At 42.3% G+C, this 17,762-nt stretch overlaps 1 protein-coding gene across 1 annotated transcript; it reads right to left on the bottom strand.

The window, feature by feature from the left end:
* Positions 1-548: 548 nt before the first annotated feature.
* pfkmb (phosphofructokinase, muscle b) lies at positions 549-14,491 on the bottom strand (the record flags this gene model as incomplete). The annotated part of the gene is made up of 25 exons (XM_084063589.1): positions 14,382-14,491; positions 12,153-12,224; positions 10,521-10,595; positions 9,299-9,403; positions 7,604-7,677; positions 7,298-7,375; positions 6,600-6,789; positions 6,059-6,224; positions 5,911-5,955; positions 5,648-5,756; positions 5,197-5,292; positions 4,993-5,085; positions 4,639-4,764; positions 4,031-4,095; positions 3,868-3,931; positions 3,476-3,622; positions 3,287-3,357; positions 3,107-3,194; positions 2,626-2,778; positions 2,318-2,482; positions 1,953-2,014; positions 1,648-1,759; positions 1,318-1,417; positions 1,107-1,212; positions 549-687 (listed from the first exon to the last, which is right to left on the bottom strand). Exons 1-25 carry the CDS (start codon positions 14,482-14,484, stop codon positions 549-551), a joined length of 2,604 nt encoding a protein of 867 aa, XP_083919715.1. The 5' UTR covers positions 14,485-14,491.
* Between the last annotated feature and the right edge of the window lie 3,271 nt (positions 14,492-17,762).

The following is a 17,762-nucleotide window of genomic DNA, read 5'->3' as shown; positions in this document are numbered from 1 at the left end:
AGTACTGAAACTCAACTGTTTACTGAAACACTTAACCATCCTTGGACATTGGACATCACAGTAACTATTAATCATGTCATAAAAGTCTGTTCCATAATAACTCACATCACAAATAGCACACAACACCGACAGCACAAGTGAAATACGTTTTTATTTTGGCATCTAATTCCATGAAAATTGAAAACAGTTGCGATCATTAATAAATTGAGACATTGGTGATGTATTGTTACAACTGATTTTCACACAACTGAGTTACCTGTTGTTGGTGGAAAGGGAAGTTCTAGAACAGTGAACAGAGCAGGAGAGCATAAGACAGGAAACGGAACATGTTTGCGGACAGTGTGGTTAGAGCAGCTTGCTGAAAACGGAAGGAGCTTCTGTGGTGTATAGGACAGCTCTGCAATACTAGAATATTCATCCGGAGCTCACAGATAACTTAAGGTTCCGCAACCCGACTCAAATGCTACATGTAAAGACTAAAGTTTGGATCTTTGATCATTAGGTGACTATTGAACAATTGACAGTGTTTTGATTCTAAAATTGGAAGACTACTTTTCAACGAGGCCTCTCTTCCTGATGATATGTTCCATAGTGGCAGCCTCAGTGTCCAGGTTGATTTTGTACTTGGCCAGGATCTTCAGGATGGGTCTCAGCTTCAGCCACCATTGTGTCTTAGGAATACGATGTCTGCAGAGGAGATTGCGTTAGGATATATTTATATATCATTTTGTTTTCTTTTTTTTATAAATCAGGCTGTATTATGGTTGCTGGCTGGGTATACACTGGCATGTTTATGTTTTGTTTTAAATTGATGTGTCTGAAATTGTCCGGAAACAGAAATAAAATATTCATTCATTCATTCATTTAATACATATACACATACACGCACACACACGCGCACACACACGCACACACACACACACACACACACACACACACACACACACACACACACACACACACACACACACACACACACACACACACACACACACACACACACACACACACACACACACACACACACACACACACACACACACACACACACACACCCTTCTAATTCAAATGCAAGAACACTGGGAAAGATAGAGAATAACTCTTACTCAAAATCAGTCTGGTCTTTGAGTTCCTCCAGAGGCGAGAAGACCAAAGACCTCTTCTTCATACCCAACACACAGGCAGTATCTGGGGAATTGGCAAAGATACGACCTGGAGACATAAAGAGCATGTATCAACATGGGGACCACAGTCATACAGCGGTCCAAAATTCTATGACACATCCTGTGTTCCGCAAGTGGGACGTTATTATTTCACCATGTCTGTAGCAGGTCTTCAGTTTGTCAGTCAGCCATAGGACAGCCTTAGCCCCCATCTTGGTGCCAAAATTCCTGTCAAAGGGCGTGGGTGTTCCACCCTATAGTGAAACAGGAAGTAGAAGACAATGTATTCACTTGGGTCTAATGTTATGTATAGAATTGCCTGGCATGACAAACACTGATGTAACCACTTAAGCCCTATATACTTCGTAGTATGACGAATAGCAGCAATAACAGATATACAAGCTCACAACGTGTCACGATAACAACGCTAGATTGAAAGAGAACAGAACAGAACAAAACGGAGGATCTCGATTCATTGGCACACCTGCTGCATGTGTCCAAGAACATTCTTCCTGCAGTCAAACACACCCTTGCCCTCTTCTGAGTACAGGTTGAAGATGAAGTCTGTGGTGTAGTTAGTGTTGCATCTCTCATTCCTGTAAAGAAAGAAGAAATCATATGAGTGGAATGAACCCATCTGTATGTGATAACTTATCGTCTGCCTTAAACCCTCAATGAACCATAAGGCGCACAGGTGAATCTGTTTAGTTGTGTAGAATCTACAACATACACTAGAAGTACAGTAAAAAAAAAAAGATAGTATGAGGTTTTTATGGAATGTCCACAAACCTCAAAATTAGGCCTCTCTTAACCGAGGTCTTCATCTTCTCCACCAGATGATCCACATTCACCTGCAAACAAAGCACCCACCTCACTATGTGAAGTTAAGAAACCATCCATCCGGCCTGGGCCGTAGCGTGACGGTCCAGGCACCCTAGGCTGCAATGCCAACCTGACAGCGTGTCGCCGGTTCGACTCCTGTTCCCGACAACCTTTGCTGCGTGTCACCCCCCATCTCTCTCCCCATTTCCTGTCAGTCTACTTTCCCTACCCCTCTCTAAATAATGGCATAAAAAGCCAAAACAAAAGAAAAAAAAGAAACCATCCATCAACCACCCAGCAGTCATTCATAAAACAAGTCAACATAAAAGCACCTCAAGGTCATGGATGTTGAAAGGTTCCTCAAAGATGTATGCAGCATCAGCTCCAGATGCCAGGCCAGCCATGGTAGCCAAGTAGCCACAGTATCCTCCCATAACCTCAACAAGGAACACTCTTCTCTTTGTTCCAGCAGCAGACTGCTTGATCCTATCACATGTCTGACACAGAAATTAACCAAAAGATGTACATAAAATGAACACTGAGGATTTTACTATAATATGATGGCGCGCGCGTGTGTGTGTGTGTGTGTGTGTGTGTGTGTGTGTGTGTGTGTGTGTGTGTGTGTGTGTGTCTCTCTGACCGATGTTATGGTGTTGAGCGCAGTGTCAGCACCAATGCTGAAGTCTGACCCAGGTACATTGTTGGAGACAGTAGCAGGAATGACTACCACGGGAATACACAGCTCCTCATACTTCCGTCTAGCCTCCACCAGCTGCAGACCACCCAAAAATGCCTAGTGAAGACAGAAAAAGTATGAGTTTAACCAATTTAAGCCCTAGCATCTTGATGACTAGCGGAAATACCAATCAACAACGCATCACACCGCGACACATTGTGATCTTGTAGATCTGTTATTTCTATTATATATATATATATATATATATATATATATATATATATATTTTTTTTTTTTTTTTTTTTTTTTCTTTTTTTTTTTCTTCACATATGGCATGCCCAAAATAAGTATGCCAGGTTCAAAGTGGTTAAGAGTTTGCAATGTTGTGTTCATTTGCACTTAAATGTATTATTAGGTAAGCATATTATCCAGTAGAGCTCCTCACCTCAAAGCCCCCAATAATGACCAAAGCATGGATGTTGAACTTCGTAATGCTCAGACTAATCTGCTCCATAACGTCTTCTGGCAGGGACCTTCATCAGATAGAACAAAAAGAATCACACGTGTATAATCTATGTGTCTTAGGTTCCTTGTGATCAGATGAGTCTATATGGAGATAGCTTACCTCTTAGTTCCCAGCATGGAACCCCCCTTACCAACCCACCCACCCACGCCAGCCCAGCCGATAGGCTCAACCTGGGAAAGGACAAATAGACAGAAAGTAAAGCTTTTAAAAAAATGTTTTCAGCAATCTTTTTTTCACGTAAAAAAATAAATGCAACTCTTAATCATAATAAAAGACTCTAGGATGTACCATTCCATTAGCCAGGCCGTCGTAGCCATCATGAACAGCAAGCATCTGGTGTCCCTGAAGGAGGCCTATTCTGACCGCTGAGCGAACGGCAGCATTCATCCCAGCACATGGAGCACCCACATTCATTATAGCAATGTTGAGGTTACTCTGGAAAGAGGCAAACATATATATAGAATATATAGAGAAATGTATCAGAGTAGATATACCCAGAGGAAAAAATCATTACACATACAGAGAAATATGTATTAAAGAAAGAATATAATATTCACCCCTGTCATTGTTATGTTACAGTATATACTAATGTCATTTGCTTTTAAAACCTCTTCAATTAAGATGTTTATGTTTACTGTATAAGAGGCACAAAAGGGACTTGAGACTATACAATTCCACACCTTTATCTCTGGAGGGTGCAAATGAGCCAGCAGTTGGTATGTGTTCCAGTTGTTCTCAAAGCTCCTGTAGTTCAACATTAATGTAAATGTACAGACATTTGAAACTTGCCACAGCACATGATAACTTTACATTGAAACCAATAACTGGTACTGTGTGCCTCACTTTCCCCTGAGCTTCACAGCATCATCATATCTCCCTTCTCCCATGGCTGTGGTCACGTCTTTAGTCTGAAATGAAAGGAGACAGGGGACGTCAAACAGCAAAATGGAGGAAGTGAGTCAGTGAGTCAGTGAGTCAGTGAGTCAGTCAGTCAGTCAGTCAGTCAGACAGACAGACAGACAGACAGACAGACAGACAGACAGACAGACAGACAGACAGACAGACAGACAGACAAAATCTCTGTTGCATGTCAAATGTACAGTTACTTTTCAGACACACTGCTGTGACAGTAGTCACAAAAACTCAGAGGGCTTCATCGGTTGTCTGTGCTGCTGCTGCCAGCATTGTGGTGGTGCAGCATTTAAAATAGTCAAGCATCAATTTGCTGTTTACATGCATGTATTTCAATTTTCTGAAATGTATGGGTATCATGGATATTCCCGTTCATAGCAATGCTGATATGAAGATGAGTTGGTTATGGTATCCATAGCAATATGTGTCATCACGTCCCCCAGCAATGTAGGTTGTTGTGAAAACGGAAGTAGGGTTCTTAGGACCGATCTATATTGTTATGCATTGTGGTGGTGTATTGGAGATGTGTTTTAACTCACCACTTGGACACACTCCATCAGAGGCAGCCTGATTGCCATGTTTCCTGACAAGCTCACCACACACGCAGGAGTTTCTGGAGTGGCCTCTAGCAGAGCCATCACAGCCTCTACGCCCATCCTGCTACCCTGAATCACAGTGACACCAGAAAGGAGGCGATAAAGTTGGATTTGATTGTAACAACACATGACACACAAACAGAGACAGAGAGAAAGATCAATTGGTACACACGTTAAAAGGGTATACAATGTGTGTGTGTGTGTGTGTGTGTGTGTGTATACAGTATATATATATATATACTGTATACACACACACACACACACACACACACAAACACGGCGAAAGTGAATGATTACCAGGATTCTATCGAATGCGGAGGGGGTTCCGCCTCTCTGTACATGGCCCAAGATGGTAGCCCGGGTGTCGAATCCTAGCGTTTTCGATACGATCTATATAAGACAGGTGATAAGAAATTACAATGTTATTTGTCTGTATGACACGACAGTACTGTATGCCTCCCTGTGATTAATGCTAAGTAGGAGTATATTGTCATTACTAACGTCTTTGAGATAGTCACAGGTGATAGGTGTGCCATTGCGGTTCATGGCCCCCTCAGCAACAATGATGATATTCAAACGGGAACCACGGGTTCTTTGCTGTGTGGGATAGAGAAAAACTTGAAAGATCAGTAAGCATGTTCTCTGGGAGAGAGCAGAAGGATATGGAAAGAGACAGATAGATCAGTGGTTCTCAAACTTTTTCATGTCAAGGACCCCCCACATTAATGTGTATTTTGAAAATAGCGATGCGACACGTTGTGAGCTTGTAGATCAGCTATTTTCAAATAGCCTATACGGTTAAAGTGGTTAAACAGATTTTTAAGCTATATCAACACATTTAGCTGGAACCCCCTCAAGGACCCCTGGGGGTCCCCAGACCCCACTTTGAGAACCACTGAGATAATAATGCATGCAGTTATGTGGGAGAAGGCATGGAGGGAGAGATGTATACGTCTTTCAGTCTCCTGAAGAGATGTTCTTCCCAGCCGTCCTCTGGCGGCATTTCTGGGATGAGCACCCAGTCAGCGCCACAGGCCAGGCCAGTCACCAGGGCCAAGTAACTGTAGGCAGACAGTTATCATCGATGGAGTTTTAATGGCTGTGGTGTATGCTTGTGCAGACCATTTCAACCCAGAGTTATATGTACAGCCATAGATGTGCATGCAAATACACACGTATTCGCCTAAACATCATGCACAGACCAGGTTCGCTCACCCACAGTGCCTGCCCATCACCTCCAGGATGAAGGTCCTCTGGTGACTGCAGAAAGACACACATATATACATCTTTGAGATCAGATGATCACAAAGATGTACCACTGGAGTCAGATGTCCTTCAGATAACTGTCAGTGTGTCTCTGTACCTCTGTGCGGTGGTGGTGATGGCATCCACCACCTCTATGATGCGGTGCAGGGCGGAATCTGTGCCGATAGTCATGTCAGTGCCACAGAAGTCATTGTCGATGGACCCCACCATGCCAACGATGTTCAGGTGAGATGATCGCGTGGCCTCGTCTGTTGTGATCTTCCCTGAGCAGTGGTGCACACACAAACACAGCCTTAAAATATCCATGCAGCAGCAGTAATGAATTCCTAGCAGTGGCCAGATCCAACAGGGTGAGTAGGAATTCACTCAATTGAAAGAGCATTAGTGCAGAGTGTTGGATTTAAGAGATTGTTTTTTTTTAATCTGCTGCAACCTCATTATATATTTTTTATGTTTTTACGTGTACACCTGAAAATGTGAGGGTAAAGTTGAATCTAAAGTTGAACCTTGAATCTCTACCATCAGTTTTATATCTACGGCAGGGAAGTCAGATGTGCAAAGTGACTCAGATGTCATCGTTTAGAGCAGTGCCTGTTGGGTAATGTAGTTGCACTGCTGAACACCCGGGGAACTCTCACCAGCATTCACCAGGTCAGCCAGCAGCTCGCTCCACTCTGTACGGAACTGGTTGGCACCTGTCAGGCTGCCATCGCCACCAATCACACACAAGTTAGTGATGCCCAGCTTTACCAGGTTACAGGCGGCCTTGGTGCGTCCTTCCTTTGCACGGAAGTCCATACAGCGGGCGCTGCCAATCACGGTGCCACCCTGATGCAAAGGAAGGAGGAATGATTTTCAGGACCCAGTAAGAATATCCAAAGTACGATATTCAGGACACTAGGAGAGCAAGAAACTAACTACATGAAGGTTGCAGGGAATGGTGGAGCGGTGGTTGTGGGGATGGTGGTAAGATTATATGACACTCCGGCCTCGGTGTCTAAGGTCCGTTAAATCCTTTAATGAACCATGGCATTTAAATGACCACTTGACCTACAGAACTTCACTGTCGGGGCTAAAGAGTTGCTCCAGTTACATGGCCCACCCGTCTTCTGAAAAGGTTAGACTAGGACCTCTTGACCACAACGTTCAAAACGTTGAGAAGGTCAGAAAATAAATGTGTGTGTGTGTGTGTGTGTGTGTGTGTGTGTGTGTGTGTGTGTGTGTGTGTGTGTGTGTGTGTGTGTGTGTGTGTGTGTGTGTGTGTGTGTGTGTGTGTGTGTGTGTGTGTGCATGCATACAGTACGTGCATGTGTGTGTGTGTACAGTATGTGCTCACCAGCTGCAGCATCATGGACACACTCTCCCAAGTAGCTAATTTGATATTGTCTCCTCCATCCACCAGACCCTGGTATCCCTGAAACCACATAAAACAGGTCACTTACTGTAAATATCAGTCCCAGTCTAATGACCTGCTCGTTATGCAATATCATGTGCATGCTTGGGCATGCAAAGCTATTTCAGAGGATGAAGTGTTATATATAAATAGTGGCACTGAGTATGTTGGATCAATGTTTGTACAATTTTGTGCAGATAAAAGCATAGAGGAATCCAGTAGAGAAGGACCAAGGCCATTGTTTTTTACCTCATGGACAAAATACACTTTAGCTCCGGTGTACATTCCCACTCTGACTGTGGCTCTCACAGCTGCATTCATTCCTGTAGACACAATGAGTGTTGTGCATTTAAGACTTATGTTCACTAGGGAACCATGGTGACACATACTAATAAATACAAGCTCTGGAAAGTTAAAATACGTCTTCTTTGTTCTGCAACAAAGACTTGCGCACACTCGTAGCTTTCAGTGCAAAGAAAATAATAATATTAGGGCAAAGAGAACATTAAAACCCCCAACTAGTATTTTTAATAAACTTTAGTTCAGTACACATACACAAAAAAAAAGTATGCGAAAGCTTTGTTCTATTCCAAGACTTCTGTTCCAGAGGCTAAGAAATAGCAAAACAACCCGACAATAACACAACACCATACACCAAATAACTATATGAATGGATGTGTATTACAGATTGAACAGTATTCAATCTGTAATACATTAAGGGTTTTGAAGGGGTCGCAGAAAACACAGAAAGTGGTTCAGGTATTTATCTGCAAGCAAAGCAAACAACTTAAAGGACAAGACATGTGGACAGATAAACAGTGAAGATCTCTGCTTTCACTTGGATGGAGTTAACCATTTAAGCCCCTACTGTACTTCATCGTATGACGATTTTGATAGCAAAATTAGCCGATCTACAAGCTCACAATGTATCGCAGATTCACAGTGTGATGCTTTGTGAGCTTGTAGATCTGCTATTTTAGAAAATGTTGAAATTCTTTGAAAATGTTTCACATTTTTGAAAAAGTTTCTTTAATCACATGCCCAAAAAAGGGATGCAAAGTTGAAAGTTGTTAAAGAGAAGTGGGACTGGACGGTTAGAGGAGCTCACTTCAGACCACCTCACTTTGTCACATACATGTGACAGAAAGGTCAGGCGGCTAAAATTAGCCCCCCCCCTCCCCACAACAGATACAGAGATAGGGAGGAAAAGGAGACGGAAGCCAAAGAATATGATATCTAGATGTCTGGAAAAGACAATGCAATGGACAATATTTAGTTGCAAAAGGCAGAAAATGTAAGCATATGTTTTTTTCTCCGCTCCCAGTTGTTCTTAGCTCTATGAAGCTCAAATGTACAGACATGCAGCACAGAGCACTGGAAGGTCCCACTGGAAGGTCATGTGGGGTCAGTAGACATTCTAAAAGGTCACAGTGGATATATTCATCACCAACTTAAAAGGTCAGGGCAGGACAAGTCTCCTTGCCTCCGTGGTTCAACCTGCCCTGGATGCAAGACTTCAGGTTACTCTTTATTTACATAGCTCTGTGACAATGCCATAGTCTGCTAAATGACAGTTATGTGCTTGAGTGTTTAAAAAAATGTCCAAGTGTTATACCAAACCGAACAATTATAATGGTTGCCACCTTCTTATCCAAACTTTCCATCACTGTTTGTCATTATAGGAAACTGTCAGCTGTCTTTTTCTGTCTTTGATAGACTTGCCTTTGATTTTTGACTGCTGTGGTTTAAGTGAATGGCAATTGTTCTCCAAGACCCATGTTTAAATAGAAATAGATTTAATTATCTCAGCCATCTGTTGAGGGCAACAATGTAACTGATACCAGAGTCCCCGTGCTGGGAGAGTGCACTCACACATCACCCTGGAAACCTCTACTAACTCTGGGCATCACCACTCACACATCACCCTGGAACACGTCTACTTACCCTGGGCATCACCTCCTGAGGTCAGCACAGCAATTGACCGACCCACCCCAAGCTTGGTGGGGTCCACTTTGGCTGGCTGTGCCATGTTCCTGGAGCTGTTCCTATCTGAAATACAGAGGGGAGAAGATTGGCCTTGATCGTATTATAAGCCCTATCGCCACTGCTGTCCAGTTTGGAGTCTCTAGACACTCTCACCACTACTCCTCGCTGCCTGCTCTCAAGAGTGAGAGACGGGGCAAGGGGATTAAACATAACTATCCTCTTGGCATAAACCGAGGCAGGCGCAGTTGCGTAACTCGCACACACGCGCACGTGCAGACACACAAACACACACACACACACACACACACACACACACACACACACACACACACACACACACACACACACACACACACACACACACACACACACATTAATAGCTATTAATTGGGTTCCCAAATAAGTTAACATTTAAAAATGTATAGAAACACCATTTGTATAGTATTCATCAAGGCCATTTGTTTAAACCAGGAATATAAACCATTGTTATACATAGACCTATCCTCTGTAATGAGAAGTACAATGAAAGTATTTACAGAGTTGATTTTTTTTTTAGCTTTTATTATTTAATTTTCATAAAAAATCATTATGAATATAACATCTAATGAAACATTGAGATTGGAATAGATGTATGTCCATGAAAATATGATGAGGAGGAACTTTTGTTAAAATGTCAACTAAGCTCACAACCATCCCGATGCATTGTGAGCTTGTAGATCTGCTATTTTCAAACATTTTTGTACTTTTACTTTTGGTACTTTAAGTATATTTTGATGGCAATACTTTTGTACTTTTACTCAAATAACATTTTTGAACACAGGCCTTTTACTTGTAACAGAGTACTTCTACATTGTGGTATGGACACTTTTACTTAAGTAAAAAATGTCAGTACTTTTTCCACCACTGTTTGTACACAAAATCAACATGATAAAACAGTGCCCTCTAGTTTGGCCCTGGTCTCCCTACATTGGCACGCAGACTAGCCTATTTAAACTGTACCAACACGGTCAAAACACAAGATGAAATCCATACCATGGTAAACATTGAGGGGTGTAATTACGTAAAGTAAAGTTGGGGTAGTTGAGTTGAGCCGAGCTGGCAGTCCTCACATGACACTGTGCGTGCCATTAGGCCTACTGTACAGTGTCATTGACAGTTCTGTAAATACATTATAGCTTACCGGCATCCTCTGCTGGTGGGCTGGCAGAGTCGAGGGACGGATTGTTGTGTTCGGCAGCTGGCGGAGCATCGCAATCTGAGGTAGGAGAACAATATCACATTACAGGAATTCTCCCTGGACTACGGTACACGTGGTTGCGCACAGCTCAGCTGATGCAGCAAAAAAAACAACTCCAGAGTGTTCATTGAGAAAAGTGCACCCTTATGCAGTGGTGAAAAAAGTACTCACATTTTTCAATTAAGTAAAAGTGTAAATACTGCAATGTAGAATTACTCTGTTACAAGTAAAAGTCCGGAATAAAAAAAAAAATACAAAAGTATTGGTATCAAAATGTACTTAAAGTAGGCTACCAAAAGTAGAAAGTACTCATTATGCAGAATGTCCTGTTTCACAAGTTTTCAAATGCATAAAATGCATACAAATCTTTTGAAAATAGCAAAAATAGCATTTTAAAATGGCCAAAATGTATATAGGGCTGAAGTGGTTAATGTATGTTTTGTAATAATAATCAAAATCTACAAAGTAACTAGTAACTAAAGTTTTCAAATAATTGTAGTGGAGTAAAAGTATTTTCCTCTGAGAGTAAAAGTACTGAACATTGGAAATACTCTAGTAAAGTAAAAATACCTCAACATTGTACTTAAGTACAGTACTTGAGTAAATGTACTTTGTTACTTTACACCACTGCCCTTTGGGGTCCATTTTTACTCTCTCAGAGTTAACACTTCAGATTTTACAGTGTTGTTGTATACATCTTAAACTTGGCTGTTGAAAAGTCTCTCATGTTACAACCACTAGCCCACCAGAGTCAAACACATGCATGGCACAGGCAGTTCTACCAGACCCACACATCCAGCAATTTGGCAGCAATTTGGGTGGGAGCACTTAAAATAAAGTCTCATTATGTGTTTCTTCCAGATATAACACATAAAACACACATAAAACACATAATACAGTAGGCCTATACGCTCAGTAAACAACCACCAGAAAGTATTATCAGCCATCCAAGCCCAGCTCAGTCTCCTATAGGCTAAGGCTACTAACAAGATTGGTGATTCTCAGACTTTTTAAGCTCAAGGACCCCCAGCTTGATATGCATTAGGCTATACTGACCCACATTTGATACAATACTTTATCTCTGGAACCCCACCCTACACTGTAAAATCCTCTGTGGTCATTTCACTCTGTGAGTGTACAAATGGACTGGTCACTGTTATTTGATTTGATACCATTTTTTTTTCTTTTTGGGACCCGACCCTAGTGTTAATTTAGGATAGGGTGCCATAAAGGTACATTTGGTTCCTAGCTATCAATCATTTAGCTGGGGACCCCCTGGAACCCCCTCAAGGACCCCTGGGGTTTCCTGGAACCCACATTGAGAGTCACTGACTGAACTAGACCATCACAGCTAGCCAGCCAGGCCGCCTACAGCCCAATGAGCACTGCAGAACAGCAGCCCAAGGTATCAGGATGTAGGTCACAAAAAAGACGTGGAGATGAGACTATAGCGCTGCCAGACAGCAAATTGGTGCTGTGGGAACCAACATACGGGCACCGGTCAGTGCGGTCACAAGGACGTCCCACAGTAAAATACGTGGATGTACTCAAGAATGATGCAGGAGCACAAAGTACCAATGAACTGGCCAGATGTATGGAGAACCGGGATGACTGGAAGCGATGATGGAGGGCTCGTCTGAGGACGACCTAGAGACAAAAAAGACTGAAATGTAAACAGTAAAATCCTCTCTCGCTTTCAAACACAGATGTTATCAGATTTTAAGTCCAAATGTCATTGGGCTAACTAAGACCAATGGCCGTGCAGAGATCACTGGTCCACCTGGGGCAGGTGCTCAAAAAGGCACAATATGTTAGCCTGAGATCCAGCCTGATTCACTACGTTCGGTCGGATGATGTTTTTTTCTCAGAGTGAGAAACAAAATCCGCCGAACGTAGCGAAGCAGTCTGGATGCCAGGCTAGGCCTCGCGTAGCCAGACTAGTCTGGTCTGGTGCTTCTATGAGGAAGCTAGTCTGGTTCTTCTGTGAGGAAGTTTTTTTCCAAGGGGGCGGGATCAAAACAATGGCTCTGGACGCAATTGGTTAGACTTACAACCAACTACCAATCACAGTCTTTGCACTGGCAGATTCGTCTGGTCCCAGGCAAATAATATGTGCCCGCGCGAACATAATGGAAGCAAAATGTTCCACAATAACTTGGCCCATGTCTGGGCTCTGCCTCCTGAATCTCTACAGCCTATATGTTCACTTTAAGATGAAGGCAAACTAAAGCCAAGAGCCAGTTTACTTAATTGTCACATTGATTGGAAATATGGGAAAACAATTAGCCTGACTCTACAAACCAAGCTATCAAAAGCTCATGAAATGAACATATCTAAGTTTAGTAGCTACAGTAATCTGCACAAAACATCAAATGTAAAAGAAACAATTTATTGATGGGGGAGTGAATTTACATGCTATAATGCTGAGTACATGTCTCAAATTGTTTGCAATGCAGCTGCAAGATTAACGAGGTGGGAGGGCACTCAGCAGGGCACTTGACAGGTGAAAAGTGAAACTAAAACTGACTGATGGCATCTAGCTCATTGTAATTATAATATCATTGTAAATAACAATGATGATAGTGACATTATTTGTCAAATGTTCTTCTTGATAAGGGCCACGGGTGTTTGGCAGGCCATAGAAAATACATTTTAAAAGGGCACTTTGGGCATCATCAGAGGCAAAAGGGCAGAGCCCCAAAAAATGTCTTTATTACCCTTTTTTTTGTTAGTTGTGTAGTTAATTGTGAATTGTGTATATGAAAATATGTTGAAAATTCATCCAATTGACTACAATAAATGGCAAATAAGGACCTAATACGATAAATATATTGATTTATAAAATGTGTTTGTGATTGAGAGAAACTCAATCCACCACTATAATAAAACTCACTTGACTTATTCTTTCTCTCATTATCAGCCACATTAAACCTTTGTATGTCTGGAATCATTGATTGTACGTGATAATTAGATACATCAGTGGGGATGTAAAGGCCTATTGTGTGTGTGTGTGTGTGTGTGTGTGTGTGTGTGTGTGTGTGTGTGTGTGTGTGTGTGTGTGTGTGTGTGTGTGTGTGTGTGTGTGTGTGTGTGTGTGTGTGTGTGTGTGTGTGTGTGTGTGTGTGTGTGTGTGTGTGTGTGTGTGTGTGTGTGTGTGTGCGTGCGTGTGTGTGTGTGTGTGTAGGGGGGGGGGGTTATCTATAACCAGGGTCTAAATATAACACTAGGAAAATTAATATAGTATATACTAAAGGAGGGAATTTGTGTATCTCTATTCTATCTATATTATCTTATCAATAATAACAAAAAAGAATGAATGCAAATACGCAATGAAATGAAACACAACTATTAAAGGTCAGTATTTTCAGCATTTATAATCACATAAAATTGGCTAGACATGAAAAGTCACAGTCACGAGAGTAAATTCAATCGTAGATGACACTGGTGGATTAGAAAGGAACAGACACAACAGAGACACAATGCTGTAATCTGAGCTACAGATCTGTCCCTCCTACTCGATGCCACCATTACTGTAAAAGTGCACAGTCATCCCAAGACCTGCTTTAAAAGGTTTGCACGCACGTGTATGTGAGTGAGTGAGTGAGTGAGTGAGTGATGTATTCCACATATTTGTGACATATATCTTAAGTTTGATTCTGCACATCAAGCAATCGAGGACAAACTTCATAATATAGTGTGTGAACTGTGAGTGGAGTATCCGTGTAAAATGACTCAGCCCCATCTTTAACGTCATCACATGTTCGCACGCAGGCAAACACACAAAGGACATGCTTCCACACTTACCAGGTGCATTAGAATGTAAACGCTTCTTGACCCACAAAACTACGCAGGCTAGCAGTGTGACAAAGACGAACCACCGGGCCAGAAGTGCAGCGTGCTCCCACATCCTCACACAGCCACCATGCTGGATCAGTATTAATAGCTTTGATATCACCACTAGATAATCATGGGCAGTGGAAGTAAAGAACTGTGGAAATAGACCTCACAACCAAAGCATGTCCATGCGTCTGTGGGTGCTCCACTCAACAGTAAAGTGGTGTATCCATTGTGGTATTCAATTTCTCTGTACTGTAGCTATATTACACACCTATCACTACAGAGGACAGTCATTGTAGCACTCCAGATGATGATTTCTATCCTGCTTCTTTTCTTTCTTTCTCAACGGTACGCCTCCAAGGTGGTCTTTGGTCTTCCTTTTCTTCTTTTCCCTTCTGGTGCCCATGTCTTTGCTATGTTGCAGTCGTTGTTGTGGTCCTGCCGTAGTATGTCCAATCATCTTCCAGCTACGCAGCTTCACTTCCTCACCCAGTGGCTTCATCTCAGCTCTTTCTAGCAGGTCTTCAGTACAGACTTGAGATATGACTTGGACTCAAATCTGTGACTATTATTTTCTGGTTGGGAATTTTTACTGCTTCAGGCTTGTGAAGGCTACTACTAGAATTCACTTAGGCCCCAAGAACTGGGAGGAGCAATGGCTGACAAGACCCGGTGGAAAGACATATAAGATCTCGACGGCAGCTGAAGGATGATGATGATGAAAAAAGGCCATCCTATCTTAATTGGCTCACTAATGACGTGATTCATCAGGTCACATCATCTGTGAAGGTCATGATTCCACAATCAACACCACGGCTTCCCAGTTGGCGAGCTGACTTGTCATGTACAGCAGACACATCACTTTGTACAAAGGTGGGGTGTCGCTTACTCGCTTTAGATAATCATGGGCAGTGGAAGTAAAGAACTGTGAAAATAGACCTCACTACCAAAGCATATTGCAAGTATCAGATACATACTGTACAACACAGACTGGTATGACTGTCCATGAACAAAAGTGGGGTATCGCTTTGTACAGTGATAGCGGTGTTGTGGACATTGTTGTTTCCACAAGCTGTGTGTATTGTTGTACACAAAAATAGCATATCTGCTATTTTGTGTGCAATATCCTTCCGATCCTGTGTGTCCCCAGAGCTGTGTGCAGTCCTCTCCCAAGGCAAGCCAGATCAATATCAGCATTTCCAGGTAATCCCCCCCTATCTTCCAGGACAGTGTTAACACTCACACAGCCTGTAATAAACCATTTGGGATCAATATAACACCGGCTCTACACAAAACACTTCCACTGCTAATCAGAGGAAGCTAATGCTATGAAATACGGACCCAGACATGGTTGTGCGCTGATCTCTCAACTTCTCCAATTATCTGAAATATTATGAAGTGATTGTACTGTACTGTACAAATGAGGATGAACTTCTAGTATAACGCCGGCATAGAGGCGTAACACAGTCTGCATTGGTTAATATAAAGGTTATAATTAATGTAAATAGTTGCCATGCAGGTGCAAGTTAGCCAGAGCAGTAGGCCAAATAGAGATACACTTAATGTAGGCTATTTAGTAATATGCAACCACATATATTTTGTAACAATAGCTTGTTACATTGCTTAAAAAGAAACCACAGCATGTTTCTGTTGTCCTCCTGTCACAGGATTAAATTTAGAACAGGACTTGAGCAACTTTCCATCAAGCACACAGAGCACCCAATAGGGGGCAGCAGCGCCTGATCCTTCCATTGTCCCCTTTCTGTGTTTGTTAATCATGCAAAGCCTTGGCCCTAATAAATCATGTGCTGAAACGTCTGTGCAGATTTTGTTAGATTTTATTGCAGTTTAATCAGCCCAATGAATGTTTTAATAGGCTGATATTTCAGAGTGCGAATGGCAATCCAGTGATAAATTGTGTTGGGTGAGCTGGCTCCCCCCACCCCTCCCCCCTATTTGCCTTCTTGCTGCAGAAAAATCTGCTAATGGATTAACTGTTATTTGGGATATCTTGTGCTGTGTAATTATGTAGAATAAGTTTGTCTTCAGTAAACCCAACCGGTCACTGGTCCCTGGTAATTTGTAAAACACTATTTATATATAATATATCATATTCAACAAACAGTGAATAGGCTATTTGAACCCACATGAACCTCTGTTCTTCCTGCATACCAAACTAGAAAGGTCTGCTGCCAGGCCTGGTTGCCTAGGATTGTGTCAGTCTGGGGTGCAGCCATCATGACCTGAGGAAACTGTGGGGGGGAAATATAGTTTGTACGACAGACTGTTTGTGTTTGTGGTGCCCCCAAGAAGTGAAAGCGGTTTTGAAGGTGTGCTCTATAAAGATAGCCTGGTAAACGAGATTGGAGAAATGAGAGTTCCAGAGGGGGGGGGGGGGGGCTTACCAGGCTACTATAGAGACCCCTCAACATGCGATTCCAATTTGGATATGATTGGATGTTGCCATCCAATGTCATGTTGTTAGATTTATGCCATTAATTCTTACTAAAACTGTCATATTATAAGAAATAGGCCCTGCCCACAAATCTTTGAAGGCATTTACAAGCAAATGGTGGAGTATCAAAACCCTGTTTGACGGTCATTGTTATATACTAACTACTAACAGTGCATTTGTGGCACCCCCAATGGTTGGAAGTGAAACAGCTTTAGGCTCTTAAGGCCCTTCAATGTGTTATTCAAATTTGGGGCAGTTCAGATATAAAGCCGGTCATGATTTGTGCTATTTTTGGCAAAACATAATAATAAAGGTCCACCTACTACATAGTTTTCCAGATATCTTGGAAATTCTGATGTAAGGGAGGCACTAGCGGCTATAGAGGAAAGGCCATAGGGGATCCAACCTCAGTCGGGTTCATCCTCTGGGAGGCATGAATGTGCTCAGCAAGTTCCATGGCAATCCGCCCATTAGATTTGGAGATATCATGCGTGCAAGTGAGAATTATGGCCTTATAGTGCTATAAGAAAGGCCATGGGTTCACAAACATCAGTCACCACCATCTTTGGAGCATTAAGGTGCCCAATAAATTCCATGGCAATCCACCAGCAGGTAGTTTTCGAGATATATTGTTTGGGAGTAAAGTGGTGGATAGACGGACAGAGGAACCGACATAGGGGCTAAAAACAACCATTGTTTTAGGATGATGTTATGCTAATTGTCATTACTAGCAGCTTGGGTTCCTCTGGCTCAACTAATGGAAACGGTAGGCGAAATGGCTAACACACCTATTTCCCCCTTTTATTATGGGGCCAGGCTTCCAGCATGGACCCATATTGTTATTCGCATTATTCCGTTTCTTCTTCTGCCACTTTTGGCAGTTCTGGCTGAAC

The sequence above is a fragment of the Gymnoscopelus microlampas genome (assembly GCF_963454915.1).
Source record: "Gymnoscopelus microlampas genome assembly, chromosome: 7".
Taxonomy (NCBI): Eukaryota; Metazoa; Chordata; class Actinopteri; order Myctophiformes; family Myctophidae; genus Gymnoscopelus; species Gymnoscopelus microlampas.
Note: the sequence above shows the minus strand (reverse complement) of the source record. Positions and strands in the feature narration are given on the sequence as shown.